This window comes from Perna viridis, chromosome 3 (assembly GCF_037379345.1).
Source record: "Perna viridis isolate PV_CMFRI_1.1 ecotype Kerala chromosome 3, ASM3737934v1, whole genome shotgun sequence".
Lineage (NCBI taxonomy): Eukaryota > Metazoa > Mollusca > Bivalvia > Mytilida > Mytilidae > Perna > Perna viridis.
Genome location: NC_142447.1, coordinates 19,688,833 through 19,708,497, shown reverse-complemented (window position 1 = coordinate 19,708,497; position 19,665 = coordinate 19,688,833). Strand labels below are relative to the sequence as shown.

Here is a 19,665-nt window from a genome sequence, read left to right as displayed (position 1 = left end):
ATTATATCCTCAGACAAGCCAATTTGGACCTCAAATATTTGTTGTGGACCTTGGTGATGACCTCAACCAATTACAGCTGTTCTTGACACATGCTATAAATAGCTCTGCGCCTGAAAGGCAAAGCCTAAACTCATATATTATAATCATAAAATTTAATTTGATCTGTAACAAGCTTCCTGATTGGTTATTCTTCATCTCTGTGCAATGCAAGTTATTTTGTATAACTTGCTTTGGTACTGTGGCATTATTTAAAACGATTGGTCTGCACTCTGCAATTAAAATAATCCCAAAGCAAAAGAAAACATTTTAATAACCTACTAAATCTCAATATTTTGATTTTAATTCAGTAGAATTTAAATTGTAAGGAATGTTTTTAAATTTTGAACAAGTAATACTTGATATCCTGGCACGGGCCAGTTTACACTTTTTATAAACTGTTTCACTGTTTATAAATGTAAACTGCGGCAAACCAGGTTTTTTTTTTCCTATAACCTGTTCATAAATTAGAGACATTCCTTAATTGTATGATAATTCCATTACTAAGATTTAAAATGTCCTCTAATACAAGTACTAATTATTAATCATTGACCTCTGTAAATTTTCACAAATTTCAAGTCTTATTTTTAATCATTCAGATAAATTTAGAAATTTTAAGATATCCATAAAAAAAATCTTCTCCAATGTCCAACCTTTTCCTGACATTCAAATGAAATTGTCAGTAAACAGAAAGTTAATTCCTGATGGAAAATAAAGTGACACATACAGTATCATCAGCATGCTGACTCAAAATTATTTCTACCAAGGCTATACAATAGAAACAAATAGATGTATAGTATGGCATTTTTAAATGTTTTTTTTTCACAAACCCTCCTACCCTAAATTTTGCCTCATTGAACAAAAAAAATGAAATTGATTTTTTCCCCAACCCAGTGCATTTGTAGAAAAAAAAATTGGTATTTATAGTTTCTAACTGCATTAAATAATCTGGGCTTATGATATTTCTGATATGGTAAATTGTTATACATTGTTTTCCAAATTCAAAACTGGTAAAAAAAAAACCTGATTTGTTACAATGGTTACATATGTCAATTGTTAGACATCCTATTAAAATAAAAAAAAAAAAAAAAAAAACAATATTTTTTGTTCTTGTCAAGGGTGGTCTTGAAAATAAATCAATAAAGCAACTGCAGTTGATTTTTCTTTCATCTCTCTATCTATGGTTTTTATAAAAAAAAAAAAAAAATATATAAAACTATGGCTTAAACAGGAAATAGAAGCTTCAATTATTTACATGTATAAAAATGTATATCAACATCTAACAAAAATTAATGTCCCTGACACCCACATACTTTAGAATTTAGATATAATAATTTAGGTTTTTATAAACTTGACTATCCTTGAGGATCTCGCAGAACTGCACCTCTATTATGCACAATTTTTAGTGGAAATATCTTCAATTTTCTCTAAACCTTACCTAAAACATTTGCATCCTGTCTTATATGAATTTTGAGCTAAAAAAGTTAAAAAAAAAAAAAAAAAAACATGCAACAAGAAATCTCCTGCCTTGGAAAAATTTCAAACAGAATATTTTTCTCTTTAGAATTGGCAAGGTTAACACCTACAGAATGAGCATACAGACTGAACATCATAATCAAGACTGATTTGTCATAGTTGCACCAGTGTATTGACCAATTTATTAAGACAACATGCACTGATTATACCTTTAAAATTATAGGTCTGAATTATCAACATTTTTGGTTTTCCTTTCAATTGATTTGAGCTACAGATAATTTCCTGAATTTCCTCCCTTGGCACCTCTACTCCATCCTTATCATATATTTTCATTGCTTCACTGTCAAACTTCCCAGAGAGCACCATCACTGCTAAACTGTCATAGCTATTAGCTGTATCACCATCAATGGCAGACATTTTATCCTTTAAATACTGCAGGACCTTCTACAAACATTAAGAAGTCATGATCATTATAAGCAAATACAAAATATTATGCAATAAATTTGAACACCAATCTATACTTTTATTTTACATTTGTTTTATTGTTTTATTTTAACAAATCATTTGTCATTTTACATAACAAAACTGCGATCAGATCGGTCACTGGTCATCAGTCATCGATCAGTCAGCGTTCAATCAGTCAACGGTCCTCGATCCATCAAACCGTTGCACGGATCGGTTCAGGGACTGTAATAGAGTAAAACTTGATACTTCAAGAATTTTCAAAAGGACACAATCTGCCCATCTTTCAAACCAGTTTAAATGAAGTAAATGTTATGAATAAATTAATGACTTTTTTAAGTATAATTCAACTACCGTTAATTAGATTTGAATTCAATTTAATTTACTATAAAAGTAATTAACAAATGATTATTTATCTGATTAAAGAATCACCTTGATAAAGATTGTTACACATTGTTTTAATTTTTTAATCAGCATGTTACGTTTCAAGGAGCCCGCATAAAATAATGCAGACATTTCTATTTTATCCATATATTCATTTCAGGTCCTGGACATATGCACATTACCAATGTTTGAGCAGTTTTAATGCCTAATCCTTACTCAGAAGAGATTTAAAAAAAAAAGAGTTGCCAGCATAAAACTAGAGGCTCTAGAGAGCCTGAATGGCTCACCTAGTCAAAAAAGTCTTTAGCTTTCTAAAGCTGGACTCTTGACCTTACTGTACTATTGTCACAAGAGTCATTTAATCAATAGAGAGCAACTTAGTTGTCTTCCTGGTTTTCATATCATAACAAAAATCATTCATTATCATTTTTTTACTCTTCAAGGGCAATGACTCCGACATTGGTCACAACAGACCTTTAGGAAAATTTTGGCAAAGGTGGGTCTCACAATGCTGATCAATTTTACCTTGTACGAATTTGTTTATAAGTTATTTCCAAAACTCTTCAATTTGACCCCCTATGGTCTATTTTTAATATCATTAACCATGTTTTTTGCCATATCAGTAATCCCCACACATATACTAATCAGGATATTGTAAAGTTTATTCATGCCAAGTTTGGTTACAATCCATTGTGAAGTTTAGGAGAAAAAAATTTTCAAAGTTGGAAACAAAAATTCTGGAAAAAAATCCATTTCAAGACCCATAACTCATTCATCCATCAATGGTTCTTTCTGAAAATTTTGACATGGTCCAACTCATCATGTTGAACAATATTTTACACCCTGACAGTTTTAGCTAAACCAACTGTATTGGAGTTATATGCAAAATTATGCAATTTGACCCCTATGGTCTATTTTTAGTAATGTTGGCCATGTTTTTCTATGAAACTTTTATGCTAAGTTTTGTTTCAATCCATCCAGTAATTTTAGAGTAGAAGATTTTCAAATTTAGAAATGTAAAATTGGGGGGAAAAAAATCCATTTCAGGACCCCTAACTCATTTATTCATCAACAGATCTTTCTGAAAATTTTGGCTTAGGTAATCCAATCATGCTGAACAATTTTCCTTGGCCAGATTTTAGCATAACGCAACTCTTATTGTTATTTCTAAAATTCTGCATGTTAAACCCTATAGTCTATTTTTAGTAACAGCAGCCATGTTTTTGCCAGATCAAAAATCCCCACACATGGATTCTTAAAATTCTCTAAGGAATATTCATGCAAAGTTTGGTTACATTGTATCAAGTAGTTTTAAAGGAGAAAATATTCGAAAAAGCTAATAGACAAAGAGGACAACAGACATTGACAACGACAATAGACACATAGTGATGTTAAAATTCCCTTCGGAATATTCATGTAAAGTTTGGTTACATTCTATCAAGTAGTTTCTGAGGAAAAGATATTTGAAAAAAATAATCGAAAACAACATCAAGAGATATCGACAACGTAGATGGATGACAGACACATGGTGATGGCAATAGCTCACATTGCCTTTCAGCCACCTGAGCTAAAAAATACATAAAATTTGATAGAACAAAACATGTAACTTACTACTCTAATTAAGTAAATAAAACTTTAATATTAATGGCCCATTATTATTAGTTGCATTACATTACAATTTTAGTATTCAACTGTCATTTTTTCGGCTTTCAATGGCAATATCTCTAACAAGGATTGGTCCAATACAAAAAAAGACGTTTGTAGGCCTTATCATAAGGATCATTTCATCAACTGAAATTTTTTTTCTATCTATTAAAGTTTTCAAGACATTGGCTGAAAACTGCAAAAACCATCATTTTTTGCCTTTCAAGGGCAATAACTCTAACATGGATGGCAAAACAATCACTAATTCCCTTTAATAGAAATTATAAAAATCCTAAAAATCATTATAGTAGACTAAAAAAGCTTTATAGACCTAATTAAATTCATTATTCAAGTCAAAATAGAAGCAAAAAATATTTTTCAGACATCTAATCAAGTCAATCCATTCACATATAAATCAAGAATACGGGTAAGAGTAATTGCTTACAAGTGTTTCTAAATGAATAGCATACCTGTTTTGATTCATTTTTCAATAAGTCATTCCCTTTGAATTCAAACTTTACAACTTTAAAAAAGTTGGTAATATTTGCGCTATCAAAATCTACATGCTCCCTGCACTTCTCACGTCTTTTGTTCTCGGTTTCCAGGTTCTGGTTACATGGGCAATGTACATTTAATATAACAATTAACTTTCCCTTCTTTGCACCTTTCATTTGATAAAATGGCTGAAATATATAAGATGAAATTATACTATACCTTTATGGAATTCTTTTCCAGAGTATAAAAAAAACTGCTGAAGTCTGATCAATAGCAAACTGAACAAGAAACAAAGATTTTTAAAGAAATTTCTATCACTTCATAGGCATGGCCTATCAACTCATGGAAGTTGCCATGGGTTTTTTAAGCAGAACAATGTGTGAATTGAGAAATTGGCAACATATGTGCAAACTGGGTATTACTGCATTAATGTATGAATGACACTCCTCTAGAATTAAAGGGCGTTTCTTTTCAATTGGCCAAGTGTTTAATGACAATATCTGCATGTGTAAAAAATAAGTTGAAGTTTGCTAGCCCCTTTATATGGTGATCGTCTTGATTTTGTTTTTTATAGTGAATCTTCATTTTAAATTGACAAAAAAAAAATAACAAATTCTTGTTTTACAAGTTTAAAGACATTTAAAAACCTGGTATTGTATACACATTCAGTGCTACATGTATATCTGATACTTGGAATGTCTCCTTGGTCTTCATAAAAAAATTAATAAAATGCTTCACAGTGTACAGCTTAATCAACCACAGAGGTTGAACACTGTGGTCAAGTACGGACACACCATTCAAGCTTGATGAAGCTCTGAAATTCGATTGCAATTAAATACTTGACACAGGAAAAGAATTTGACAAGAATTGCCATAGTTTTTGACTCCTCACTCTTAAATGGTGCAGGTCATAACCTCCAAAATCAATTACAGTCTTCCTTTGGTGTTATGATCAACACTCTGTGATACAATTTCAAAGAAATCCATTGAATTTTACTCAATTCATAGTCTGGACATCATAAAAATGCTTGTTTCTGGTCCCTTTTTTTGCCCCAATTCCTAAACTGGGCAAGTAAAAATACTAAAATCAATCCCATACAACCTTCTTTTTTATGGCACCTTGTGGTATAACTTCAAAGAGATCTTTAAACTTATGCTCAAGTTATTGTCCACACATGAAGTGTCTACAGACTATCAAGATGGTGCAGCCAATAACGACAGCATGATACAAATATACATCCAAAAATTTTGCAGTTGCATAAAATAATTCAATTTCCAGACCTCACATTATTTAATATTCCTTAATTGAAATGAATTTTTCAGGAAATACTCAATAGTATTAAAAGCTTTGTCGAGCGCAGTATGATATGAAAGCAGCCAGTTAAACTATAATTACTTGAGGCAAGGGTGAACACATCATCAATTTTTGACACACAAAACACAGGGACTTACAGTTCATTATGAACACGACAACTCATTTGGACAAAATATTGCACAATGTTTTGAAATTCAATTCAAGTATAAAGGTGCCCATCTAGGTGGGTTCATGAATCACTTTGTACCTCATTATCTAAAATTAGTAAATGATAGGGTTAATTTGGTAAGTGTACTTCTTAAAGCTCTTGTATTCAGGTTGAGATTTCATATGAAATCCAATAAAAGAAAAATTGCAATATCATATCAAAATTTAAAACAGTCTAATTTTTTGGGCATGGTCCCCTTTGAACCTCAAAAAAAGAAAAAAATATCTGAAATCTGACTGAGTAATTCAGGGAGGGGGATCTTCATAGGGAATCTAATAAACAAAAATCTTCAAAATCACACAAAAAATAGAAAAGACGATATTTTGGGGGAGACCCACTTTGGCCCTAATGATTTGAAAACTGTAAAAGATTCTGAAATCAGATCAAAAACGTAGACAAGGAGGTTTAAAAAAGAAAAATATCAAAATAAGACCAGAGATAAACAAGCTATGGTCAAGAAATTAGAAAAAAAACTTGTTTTTAGCCTCTTTGTGGCCCCTTATTATAACTTGGTTCTAGTCACAACCCCAAATATCAATCTTTTTTGTAGTATGGCACCTTGTAATACAACTTCAAAAAGATTCATTTACTAATAGTCAAGTTATCTTCTGGACATCAGGAAAATGCATGTTTCTAGCCCCCTTTTTTGCCATTAAATTCTGAAATATTAAATTCTTTACCCCAAAAATCAATCCAAGTCTGACTATTAAGGAACAATATCATAGACATTCCTATACTTTTACTAGAGTTGTATAGTTAAATTCCATGAAATGCTTGTTTTGTGCCTCATTTTTGACCCCAAATTCTTAAACATTTGGGGCCATAACCCCCATAATCAATACAAACCTTTCTTTTGTGGTTTGAAAATCTTGTTATAAAATTATATAAAGACCAACCAACTAATACTCAAATTAATACATGAAAACAAACAACAAAAACAACATACCAAGATATGTCTGTAAATTTTTTGCGGTGATATAAAATGAAACCAGATCATACTCTTAACTACATTGCAAAGATATTGTTTTTGTTACAGAGTAATCAAGGGAACCAAGGTTATAGCGGTAATCAAAAGAATATAATCCAGGGACAAAGACCAGACATGGAAAACAGACACACATAACAAAGAACATAAAGTAACTAAAATCATACATACAAAGTAACAAAAGTAAATGAGCAACTCGGACTCCACTAAAAACTGGGAGCATGGACCAGGTGCACCGGTAGGGTAAGCGTCCTCTGCTTTTCTACACACACCCGTCAAGTTGCTCATAAAAAGTCAAGTCCGGGGTAGACAAACGAGGAAAGGTAAACTATGACTATTACAGAATAGTCATAGCTAAATATGAAACAAAACTTTAGATGATTCAAAGCAGCAATATAGAAAGCCATACAATGTCAATATTGGTTGTGTTTTCTTTGTCAAGAATTAGCAACCTTTCTTTTTCATTTTCTTGCCCTCTCCATTTAAAGAGATGGAAATAGTATACATTGATATCAAACCTTTCCATTTTCGACTAATTCTTGATAGAAACTTTCTTCGGCTGGTTTAATATCTGCTCTCTTTACATTGGATGTACCATTAACTACATCTGGCCATTTTTCTTCCACTGAAGCTGTTGATGACATTATATTATTCTATTTTCATAATTTATCATAAAAAATTCCATTTTTAAAAAACAATTTACATATTGTATCTCTGACACATCCATATTCATGATATTTTTTTTTACTACCTAATAATACAGTTTTATCTTGTTTATTAAATATACACATATTTTTCTCTATTTTCAAAATTTATTCAGGACATCATCTATTGCACTGTCGATGTACTATTGCACAGTGCAATAGTCTCCTTGAGGAGTCTATTGTACTGACCCCATAATGACCTTTATCTAAGCCTTTTGATTGGTTGAACTTTTTTTAAGCGCTTCATTGAATTGGAATTTACACACAAAAATCTTGTGTGTAAAAGTAGATGTGACTCTCATCTGCCAATTCGTAAACATGGAGCGGTCAATTTCCTATTCCTGGTCGAATGGTTGTCTCTTTGACATATTCCCCATTTCCATTCTTTATTATATCTCATAGACAAATTAGGTAATAAAACAGTTATTAAATGGGTTGGATGCAATAGACCAGAACATTTGTCCTTTGGTACTGAGAATGACCAAGTGTTCTCAGTACCTCAGGACAAATATTCTGGTCTATTGCATCCAACCCATTTAATAACTGTATAATACTACATGCTTGGCATTTTAATTAAAAGCAATATTGCACTGCTGACTTCTGCTGTTTATATTTGCTATAATATTCTTTTCTGTGGCAAAATAATCAAACACAGTAGATATTAATTGGTCATATATCTATTAGATATTTACCATAATTTGTTCACCTTTTAAAAAAGACATTAATAATATATATAAAATCTTGTATACCTGACTCAACCACATTAAGTATACCAAAATATTTGTTTTAAAAATCAACATGAAGAGTAATAAAGTAGCTGTCTTTGTAAGAATCATGCAAAATCTGAAACAATGTGATACACCCCAAAAAAGGCCACATATTTTTATTTTTGTAATTAAGTTGTTTTATGGGTCTATACTATGAAATGTGTACTTATTCATTCAAATCTGCCTGCCCTTAAGAGATAATCGACATTGAAAATACAGTAGATTCTATTGTATTTGAGCGCCATTTACAGAGTTAGCTCCCTTAATTTTGAAATCTACAGTGCATTCTATATAATATTTATCTCCTAAGAGCACAGGTTATATGGAAAACCACGTTTATTTGTGTTTACTATAACATTTCAAACAAAATATCAAAAATAAAATTATGTAGGCTTTTTACCCATGAATCACATTTTGCATGATCCTTAGCTGGATTGCTACTTAATTCATTAAATGAGTGGAAATTTCTGAACATTTCTACAAAGAAATGTAATAAAACAATAAAGGCAGCTCAGTGTATGCAACTTTTTGTTTTATGAAGCACTCTAAAGAGATGTTGACCTTGGCTATGGGGCCTTGATCAATACCTCTTTTTAGTGTACTGTAAAACATGTTATTACCTAATCATAAGGTTTTATCTTGTTTATTAAATATACACATACTTTCCTCTATTTTCAAAATTTATTCAGGACAGGGCCATCTATTGCACTGTCGATGTAATATTGCACGGTGCAGTAGTCTCCTTGAGGAGTCTATTGCACTGACCCCATAATGACCTTTATCTAAGCCTTTTGATTGGTTGAACTTTTTTTAAGCGCTTCATTGAATTGGAATTTACACACAAAAATCTTGTGTGTAAAAGTAGATGTGACTCTCGTCTGCCAATTCGTAAACATGGAGCGGTCAATTTCCTATTCCTGGTCGAATGGTTGTCTCTTTGACATATTCCCCATTTCCATTCTTTATTATATCTCATTGACAAATTAGGTAATAAAACAGTTATTAAATGGGATGGATGCAATAGACCAGAACATTTGTCCTTTGGTACTGAGCAGTCACCCTTGGAGAGTACTTAAAGTCATACAGTAATTCAATAGATGTTACCTGAGAAAGGTGGTATGGAAAATGCATAATATATGTATTTCTTTTAATGGAGAATGGGTGTAGAGTGATAAGATTTTAAGGTAAACATTTAAATTTCATGTAAGTAAATGAATATGTTATTGTATCTATTTACAGGTGTGCAAAAATGTACATTTACTTACATTAAATGTACTTTTGGTCAAATGAATTTTTGACAATATATTTTATTATAAAATACATTGCATACCAAAGCTAATTGACAAAACGCAAAGGTTGAACACTGAAAAGTCAGATCAAACATCTTAGGTCACAACATTAAACATTAGAAATAATTGGTTTATACAAAGTTGAAGAAACTAATTATTTTGGAGCCTGACATTACTTATAAAGTAAATGGTCATTACTTCTTAATTCATCAAAACATTTCTTTTGTAATATGGATCTAGCAGTACAGTTTCTTAGAGATCTGTCATAGATGCAAAACTCATTGCACAAATTTTTAACATTTTTGTAGAAATTTTATGAAACAATTCTCATTCCTCTTGTCTATATTATTTTGGTAAGCAATTAAGGAATTAGACCTGAGATTAATATGTCAAATGTCACAGATGGCTTAAAGTTACTCTCTTTTAATTATTATTGTTCAATTGCTTAATTAGAGTGACAAATGTTTTTCATCTTTCATTTAATTAATATCTCAGCATCAGTACCATTGTGCAATTAATTTAATCCATATCTTTTTTTACTAGAGTTGGGTATTTATAAAATGCTAGCTTTCGGACCTTTTTTGGCATCTAATTTCAAAATAGTTGGGACCATAACCCTCAAGATCAATGCAAAACTTTGTATAATGATTTTAAATCAAGTTGTAAAATTTTATTAACCCTTGTCGTGCTGAGCATTTCTGAATGAAAGTCTAGATTTCGATATTTTGCAAACTTATGCAAAGTATATTCAAATTAGTTGCACAATGGTAGTGATGCTGCTTGTTATATATAAATTAAAGATGGGTGATCACAGGGTGGGGTGCCGTGGGGTGGATGGGGTGTGGAGATGGTGGGAGGCTGGGTGGGCCAATGAGTAAAAATGGGTCTGTCACTCGAAAATGGACATTTTTGTCCATTTCTTGTCATTATTTGCCACATGCGGGGTACTACGAGAACAAATTAGGAACCAAAGCACATTCATCCTACAACCTGTACACAGTGAAGGCTACTGAAGCCAAAATAAAGTGTGTTACAGTCACAAGTGGGGGGTCAGGTTTCCCCTGTTTCCCCTAAAACAAGAAGTAGTCAATACAATGGGTTGACATTGAAATGGCGGTGACAAAAATCATTCTTATTTAGTTTCCAGACAAAATAGAGTACTACAGATTAAATCTGCTCTAGTGAGGGCCTGAGAAATGAACCCTAACCCACAAAAAAATCTCATTTTGTCGACAGCGGAAACTTGTGATCTCTTCCTTTAGCTTTCAAGTCATTATTTATTAACAAACTCTATATCAGATAGCCTCATCTTAAAGCACAGTCACACTGCTTGCAGATGGACACAAATTGCGCCTTCCTAAACTAAGATTTACACTGATAGAGTCGATAAAGTGGAACCAGTTCAAATCCCGAACAGAAACACCTGCCGAGAATCTAATTTTTTGTTTTAAATTGGACCAAAAATTAAAAGGTAAATTTTTTCCAGTGCAGCCCCTTTGACCCCTTATAACTTGAAAACCATAAGAGATATCTTATAACTGATTGAAATTCAAAACATGATTTTTATAAGGAAACCAATAAAAAAAAATTAAATCGGACAAAAAATTTAAAAAGTAGATTTTTTCCAGTGTGGCCTTTTGACTCCTTATTATTCTAAAACATTAAGAGATATATCTGAAATCTGATTGAAACACACAGGCAAGAATTTTTATGATGAATCAAATTACCATAAAAAAATAATTTTCCAATTATTACCAGAAATTGTAAAGTGGAATTATTTGGGTATGCCCAACTTTGATCTCCAGTAGCTTGAAAACAGTCCAAAAAAATCAAATCTGCCATACATTCCTTAACCAGAACTAAATAAAGAAATACAATAAAAGAGGAATAATTCAAATTGAAATAAAATTCTACTTCGGTTTTAATAAAACACCTTTTTGGCCCCTTTTTCTGAAACGGTTGTGACCACAATGTCAAAATAAAATTAAAAGTAACCTTCCTTCAGTGATAAGTAAAATCAAATAAAAATTTCAGAACAATTGGTCAATCACAACTCAAGTTAATGCATAGAAAAGAAGTGTCCGAAAAGAACACCAAGGGATATCGGAAATGAAGAACAGAAGGGCATGCTGACTGACCAAAGAAAGGATGGCACCGCCAACATTTTTTTCTGAAAAACAGTAGGGTTTTCTCCCTGGTGCTGGGCCTTGATCCACCTTAGCATCCCATTAATATTTAATTGCACAAACCTGTCTTAAGCACAGTACATTTAGATTGCATTTTTGGTACTTCTTGTAAGCCAGGAGTTGGTACTTCTTGTAAGCCAGGAAATATAAAAAGTTCTTTTCTGTTACAGAATTTGTAGATCAGGACTTCTGCCACAGCTTTCCTAATGGTTTTCTTCCCATCCTCCATAGGTACTAAAGCATTGGCTAAACACTTGTTAACCTACAAAATGTTGACATTTCAGTAAACTGAAAAATTAATTCAAACAAATCATGACACGGGCATAACTGTCTATCATAAGTAAAAAATGATTTCAATGAACCCCATTTCACCACCTGGGGCTCACAACCAAGTTGCTCTGTGGGCAGAACACTTTGAATACTATTAAGTTGACTTTTACGACAAGCTAAGGCTAGCGCGCGGGCTTATACTTTTGACACTCAAATCTGCACAGGGCTCATATTGGAATTGAAAAATTTTATGTGACATCAATCAATATACATTCTAATTGATAAATGCCAAACCTAAGTGTTTTACAGAAACTTACATATTAATAAAGTGCTGCACTTAATGCACATGATATGCCTGTGTCCTTTTAAATAGTTCTAATGCTTTTAAGGAATTTATATAATCAACTAGAAATACTGTGAGCCCCGTCAACTACCTCCCTCCACCCAAAAAAAAAATAAATAAAAAGTAAATAAAAATGCACAAAAAATTTGGCACTATCAAGGCTACCTCAAGTTTAACTAAGTTTGTAGTCTTGATTTTTCACCCATACATTTCTATCTTGTTCAAAACACACTTTTCTGACAAGGTTACCAAGTACCTTTTATATTTATTATCATTATAACAAATGGTCCGTTTTCAATGATTTTTCAAGGAATAAAATTTCCTTAGCCATTTCCCCCCTTTTTTAAAGAGTAACACTTCATAACACTGAAAAGTAAAATTTGATATTTATACAAATCAAAAGGGAGCTTACATCAATGGATATGAACAATTCACCAAAGTTTCATAAAAGTTAGTGAAAGTGTTTTTGAGTATTTGTCCGAAGTGTGGACGACGGATGGACAGACAAACAGACAACAGTACACCATAATACGTCCTATCTTAGACGGGTGTTTAAAAGCATTTCAAAATATGATTAGCCAGAGAAGCAGAAAAATATGATAGAGAAGTCAAATTAGGTATATTTGGTTATGTGAAAAATGTTTGGCCAGTAGTATGACCAAACAAACAATCGCAAATCTCTGGAATTGACATTGCTCACATGACCTTAAATTGGCCCATTTTAATCATGATGCAATATTAATACTTCCAATTATATTTACCAAATACCTATTCCCGCCTTTTAGGAGCCACTTTATTCATATAACAAATTTCCATCAGTAAGATTACCTCATGTAACATTTCAAGGAAAGATTTCTCATGTGCATGGTTTTTGAAAACATGTATTAATGCTTGGATGAAGTAAGAGCCATTCATGTTGTCACCCTGAATCCACGGACCTTTCTCTAAAAAATAAAATTAACACAAAGTATTTATTTTGTTGATTATTGTTGTGCCTTTAAGGTACTACACGAATTTGTGATGACTTATTATTTTGCAATTTAAAGTTTAAGTGCAGTTGTCCTCACATACTAAGTGTAAGAGTAATCAAGGGGACCAAGATTCTAGTAGATATCAAAAGAATGTAATCCAGGGACAGAGACCAGTCATGGAAAACAGATAAACACAACAAAGAACATGAAATAACCAAAATACATACATACAAGGTAACAAAAGTAAATAAGCATCATCTGCTTTTCTAGAAAGTTGTAAAGGTTGAATTATTTTTTTCTATTTACAAATTGCATGACTGCATCACATATCATAGAATTGAAAGAATGATCTATTTTAATTGCAAAATATACATCTTTATCTCATGTTTTGTACTAAGACATAACAAAACTAGGGACTGAATGACTCATTTTCCATTTTCACAATCATTTTTATTAAATTGATATTATTTGTAATCAGCTTTCTGACAGGTTGGTTCTCTTTAGAAAACATGGGTGTGTAAATCAATAGATCTGCAGTCCACAACTAAAAAAAAAAACCCTAACTAAATTCCAATAAGGTAAAGGATCACATCTTAATTTGGATAGAAAGTGATTGGAAATTAAATCATAAGGATGTTTCAAACTGTTTTAGCAAGTCATGCAGTATAACAAAATTTTGGGCATTGATACTTTAGAGTTCATAAAGTGTAAACTGCTTGGTTAAACTCAATAGATGCTGCAGGATAAGGGGAAAAATATAAATGAGGTCATTAAATCCTTTAATATGGTGAGAACAATCTAAATGTTTTTCTTATGTGAGTATGGAATCAATTGAAAATCATGTACCCAATATTTTTTTAAATAAAGTGGATTTGAACTAAAACAATAAAAATTTTTAAAAATATGGTTACAGTACCTGAACTGAACCGTGCAACAAAAAATGTGAACGGTCATGGATCACCGATCAGTTTCCAGTCAGTCATCGATCCTTTAAACCGATCCATTTAACTGGTGATCGCATCACGTGACCACAGAGCGGTCAATGTATTTTACAGTTTTTGTTGTTTTCTTTGTCAATTTTATACAAATATTTACATAATGTAATAGATTTAAACATCAATTTATTTTATTTTATTTTACATTTCTTTTTATCTAAAACAGATCTTACATCATTTTACATAACAAAACTGCAATCAAATCGGTCACCGGTTATCAGTCATCAATCCGTCACAATCAATCAGTCAACAGTCATGGATCCATCAAATCCTTGTGCGGATCAGTTCAAGGAGTGTAACTGTCAATACAGTTGTAGTAGTAAACAAAAGTAATATTGAAACTAGAAAAACTATGAGCAATTCTCACTAAAGATCTTGATACTCCCCACTTCCTAATTTGATAACATATACCTTTTGACTTCCGTATCAATTTGGATTTAAAATCAATAATTATTGGGAACATTTAATAAAGATTTTGTGAAAGTTTCACTCAATTCCATTCAGTGGTGTAGGAAGAGTAATAGATAAGAGATGGGTCCCCCTGTGATTCAGAATGAAGGCAGGAAGTACGGACGGATGGACTGAAGGAAGGACAGGAGGACAACCATATCACTATATATATGTACCCCAACTTTGCATGTGGTGGGGGTATAACGACAGGTTGTTTGGTAACATGTGAAACAGAATCTATTGTTTTGTTCCATATCATTGTCTAAGAGGCGTGACATTCTTTAGTATGTTATAGTTCTAGTGGTCTTGAGCTGTTTTATAATATTTAAGTGCCATCCAAATTTTCAACTGCTCAGGCAGGCAAGCCTCCCCTGCGGTAGCCCAACAGTTGGCTGCTTGAGCAGGGAAGCCTCCGCATGTGGTAATCAAACAAAGTGACACATGATAGGATTGATTCACTATTATTGTCTGTTTTTGTATTTATTCTTATTTTGGCATTTTCCATTTGGAGATATTTTTTTTACTTAAAAAGCATATTGAATAATTGAGGAGACAACTTGTGTCAGAACAATAATTTGTGAATACTTTCATTCTAGGGGAAAAGCCTTTGCAAAACAAACATCAAGTATTGCAGATTTTGGTTTAGTTCGAATTGATTAAATGCTTTGATATTCAGACTAACACTCTGCTGATCTTTCAACATTTTTTTTATAAACCACTAGAGAAAATGTTCCAAAGGGAAATAATTCATATGTATCTACAAAGAAAGCACTGCAAATATAATGTGTAAAACACATTAAACTAGTGGTATATCAAATAGATGATTGCTATCACTTTAATACTTTTATGTGAACATTACTATTGTAACTGCTGTAACAATACTGTCTTACCTAATCTAGGTCTTGAGGATATTACAAACAAGTCATCCTGGTTTGACTCTTTCTCAGTGTATGTAAGATCTGGCTCAACAGCAGCATCTAAACTGTCTTGGACTATAGATAAAAGTAAGTCATCAGTGTGTCAAATATTCAGTTTTTGGGCATAAAATAAGAATTTTCTTACATGTTTAAATTTTAAGTTGTTCCATGAAGAAAGAAATACATTGTCATTCCAAAGATGCATAGTGAGTACTCAAAGATCCAAACTATACATGTACATATGGATTGTAATTACATGGACATTGGCATTTGATAATACTTCACATGCAAGGGTTGTTTTTTCTATATGTTTTGATTCCAAACATCACTAGAAAAAAAATGTGAGCAAAGCAGCACCACTCCAGTATCCATGTCTATTCCAGGATCAACTCCAGAAAAAATAAACCTTGAGATATTTAGGTTTCCAACACACAATACCTAGACACACATAAAACGCTCACTCGATAAAACCAATGCTTCTATCATGCATTTAAAGGATTACACTCCTATCATGCCTTTAAACACACAATAAACAAATGCTCCTAGGGTGTGTTTAAGTGCACTATAAGCAAATGCTGTTAGCATGCATTTAAACACATGATGAGACAAATGCTCATGGTGTGCGTTTAAATGCATGATAGATGAAAAATGAAAAATAATAATATTGACAAATATAAATGAGACAGAAAACAAAATCTATCTTAAAAAAATATAGCCACTGCAGTATAATTTTGGTATTTTTAGTTACAATTTTCTACATTTTTTCAGGAAATAATAAATGGCACGCAATTAAAATTTTTGGTACAGTTTTTTCAAGTGCCACTAAGTTATCAGTATTTTGCCAATCAGAAAAAGAATTGCGATCGGATGACTTGCGTTTCCATGGAAGAGCGTCATTAAGGTCAAAGGGTAAAAAGCGAAACTATACTGAGTGTGTCGGAAAAAATAATTAATGAAAATACAAAAAACAACAATGGCAAAAGTTATAAAAATACCAGTTGAATAAAGAACATAATGAATGTACAAAAATAAATGAATGCTCTACTCGAGTGTTTAAACAAATGCTCCCAGTGTGTGTTGAAATGAAAGCTTGTATTGTGAGTTTAAAGACTTGTAAGCAAAATGTTGTGTAAACACATGATAAATGATACAAAAATGCTAAAATGAAAAATTTGTAAACATTTCAAGGAGTGTATAAAGAATCTAACACCTGCATGATTGCAAGATTAATAGGTTCTTATATGAGTTAAGATTAAACCCGAATTTTTTTAAGTCTTGCTTTATCAATTCAAATGTTCAGCTTACTAAGGTTCAAAATACATTTGAATTGATAAAACAAGACTTAAAAAAAATTACGATTTGGTTTAAGTTTAGACAGTTTTAGGATTAATCAGGGTTTAGTTTAGGTTTAGATGGGATTTAGGATTAATCAGGGTTTAGTTTAGGTTTAGATGGGATTTAGGATTAATCAGGATTTGGTTTAGGTTTAGATGGGATTTAGGATTAATCAGGGTTTGGTTTAGGTTTAGATGGGATTTAGGATTAATCAGGGTTTGGTTTAGGTTTAGATGGGATTTAGAATTAATCAGGGTTTGGTTTAGGTCTAGATGGGATTTAGAATTAATCAGGGTTTGGTTTAGGTTTAGATGGGATTTAGGATTAATCAGGGTTTGGTTTAGGTTTAGATGGGATTTAGGATTAATCAGGGTTTGGTTTAGGTGTAGATGGGATTTAGGATTAATCAGGGTTTGGTTTAGGTTTAGATGGGATTTAGGATTAATCAGGGTTTGGTTTTGATAATTTTCATTGTACTTTGAATTATTTACTTACCTCCAGAGTTACCTGCTGTATCAGCTAAATTATATGACCTGATGATGACAACTTTAGGTTTTCCTCTAAATTGTTTTAAGTCTCCAATCAATTTGACTATTTCACCTCTATCAATTTTTTCACTGTTTACATCATAAATTTCATCAGATTCAAAGCCATTACCACCAGAAGAGAAAAGAACAAAAAGACAACCATAGTCATCTGTCACATCAGAAAATGTTTTGGCTATATCCTGCAGTTAAAGAAAACAAACAATTAACAATTAATTCAAATTTATATTTAAAGTTCAGGCTTCAGTGCCACAAAATGTTCAAAAATATTTACATGTACATGTAAGACTGAGAATATTCTTAACTTCTATGGTAACTCTAATCAAAGCATTGAAATAGATGACATCACAAACAGTTGAGAATTATCTCAGACTTAAGAAATTTTTCAAGTTTTATCACGTTTACGGGGCTTGGGCAAGAATTAATGATAGTGTGATGGATAAACAGACAGGCATGACAATCTGTCCATATCACAGAGTTTACTGGTTAAACAATCTTGATTGGATTGATCACATTTTTGTTTATTGAATGAACACTGCATTGTACATGTATATTGAAACATTAATACATGTATGTCTGCTTAAATTAGAACACTGAACTCTAACCTACCAGGATCTTATTAATGATGACACCCTTAAAATTATCCAATCAAATCACCCCAACAAAAGTTCAGAAGTTCAGGATAGATAACTAAATCATTAATGGGTATCTCTTTATGAACATACCAGTGTAAAGCTGATTGAAAGTTTTGATATAAAACCCATAATGTTTTCAAATTATATTGAGACATTTTTTAGTATTTAAAATTGTGTCAAATAATCAGTATTAATCTCCACTTTGTAAACTTTGAAGATACCACATTACATCCTGATCAAATGCTGATTGTAGGGTTTTATCAAATCATTAATGTGACAAAAAAAAATTGAAAATAAAAAAACTTATTCAAATCAAAAGATTTAATTGAGATACACAATCAATAGCATCATATTTTGCGAGACTCAGAACTGGTTCCACAAATTCATGATATTTTAGTCATGGTGAAGGGGAAATAAGTGCTAAATGCAAGACTTTTATTCAGGGTTAAAGTCACAATGAAGCATAATGTTATTACTGAATTGTCATTTCCCAAAAGTTTACAAAATGCAATATTTTTGTGATTTTTTACATTGGTTGCATCATATTATGTGTATTTGATGCAATGAAGTTCAGTTTACTCAAGTTCCAGCTGCTTTAAGGCCAAAAATTGGGTTTTTATACATGCGGCCATGGTCAATGCACTTTTAGACCATGTATAGGGGTACAGATATGAAAACTCATTTTATGATGCTGACAATGACTTAAATTGATCAACTTCAAACATAAAGTAGTCTACACATATCAAATGTACATTGAAAACAATAAGAAGTGGTTTCAAAGCTAAAACTGTCACTCCAGATCAATTTAAACCAGACCTGTGATTAAGGAGCAGCAGTGTATACATGAGCATCCCCTATCATCTATCTGATTTACTGTGAAAGTACTTTTATTCGTGGATACAAATTTTCGTGGATCAGGGAAGAAACACAAGTTCCTGGATTCTTAAATTCATGGTTTGAATGTTTTCAGTATACTCCTTAATGAGAATCTCGCATTTGCTGGGAACCAAATTTCGTGGTTTGGTCAACCCACGAAAACCACAACAATTGGTACCCCACGAATAATAGTACTTCCACAGTATATGGAAATCAAGTTATGCTAACAGAAACCTGCTGAGGAACAGAGGGACACACTGAAGAACATATGGAAGGACCAGAGTAAAATAGTACATCCCCTCCTTCAGAGTTGAGGCATAACAAATTGGCACTGGTCCAGACTTTGTATGTCATCAATACGATTTTGATTAAAAGTAA

The 19,665-nt window shown here is 32.0% G+C and overlaps 1 protein-coding gene across 4 annotated transcripts in view; it reads right to left on the bottom strand.

Moving 5' to 3' along the window:
* Positions 1–19,665, bottom strand: part of LOC148621355 (uncharacterized) — a 39,949-nt gene that overhangs the window by 5,561 nt on the left and 14,723 nt on the right. For all 4 annotated transcript variants that reach the window (XM_088575566.1, XM_088575568.1, XM_088575565.1 and 1 more), the window contains exons 6-12: positions 17,727–17,958; positions 15,870–15,971; positions 13,392–13,507; positions 12,014–12,212; positions 7,523–7,635; positions 4,473–4,685; positions 1,722–1,956 (exon numbers count right to left, since the gene is read on the bottom strand). In XM_088575566.1, the coding sequence (XP_088431692.1) occupies positions 1,722–1,956; positions 4,473–4,685; positions 7,523–7,635; positions 12,014–12,212; positions 13,392–13,507; positions 15,870–15,971; positions 17,727–17,958 (1,210 nt within the window). The remainder of the gene's footprint in view (positions 1–1,721; positions 1,957–4,472; positions 4,686–7,522; positions 7,636–12,013; positions 12,213–13,391; positions 13,508–15,869; positions 15,972–17,726; positions 17,959–19,665) is intronic.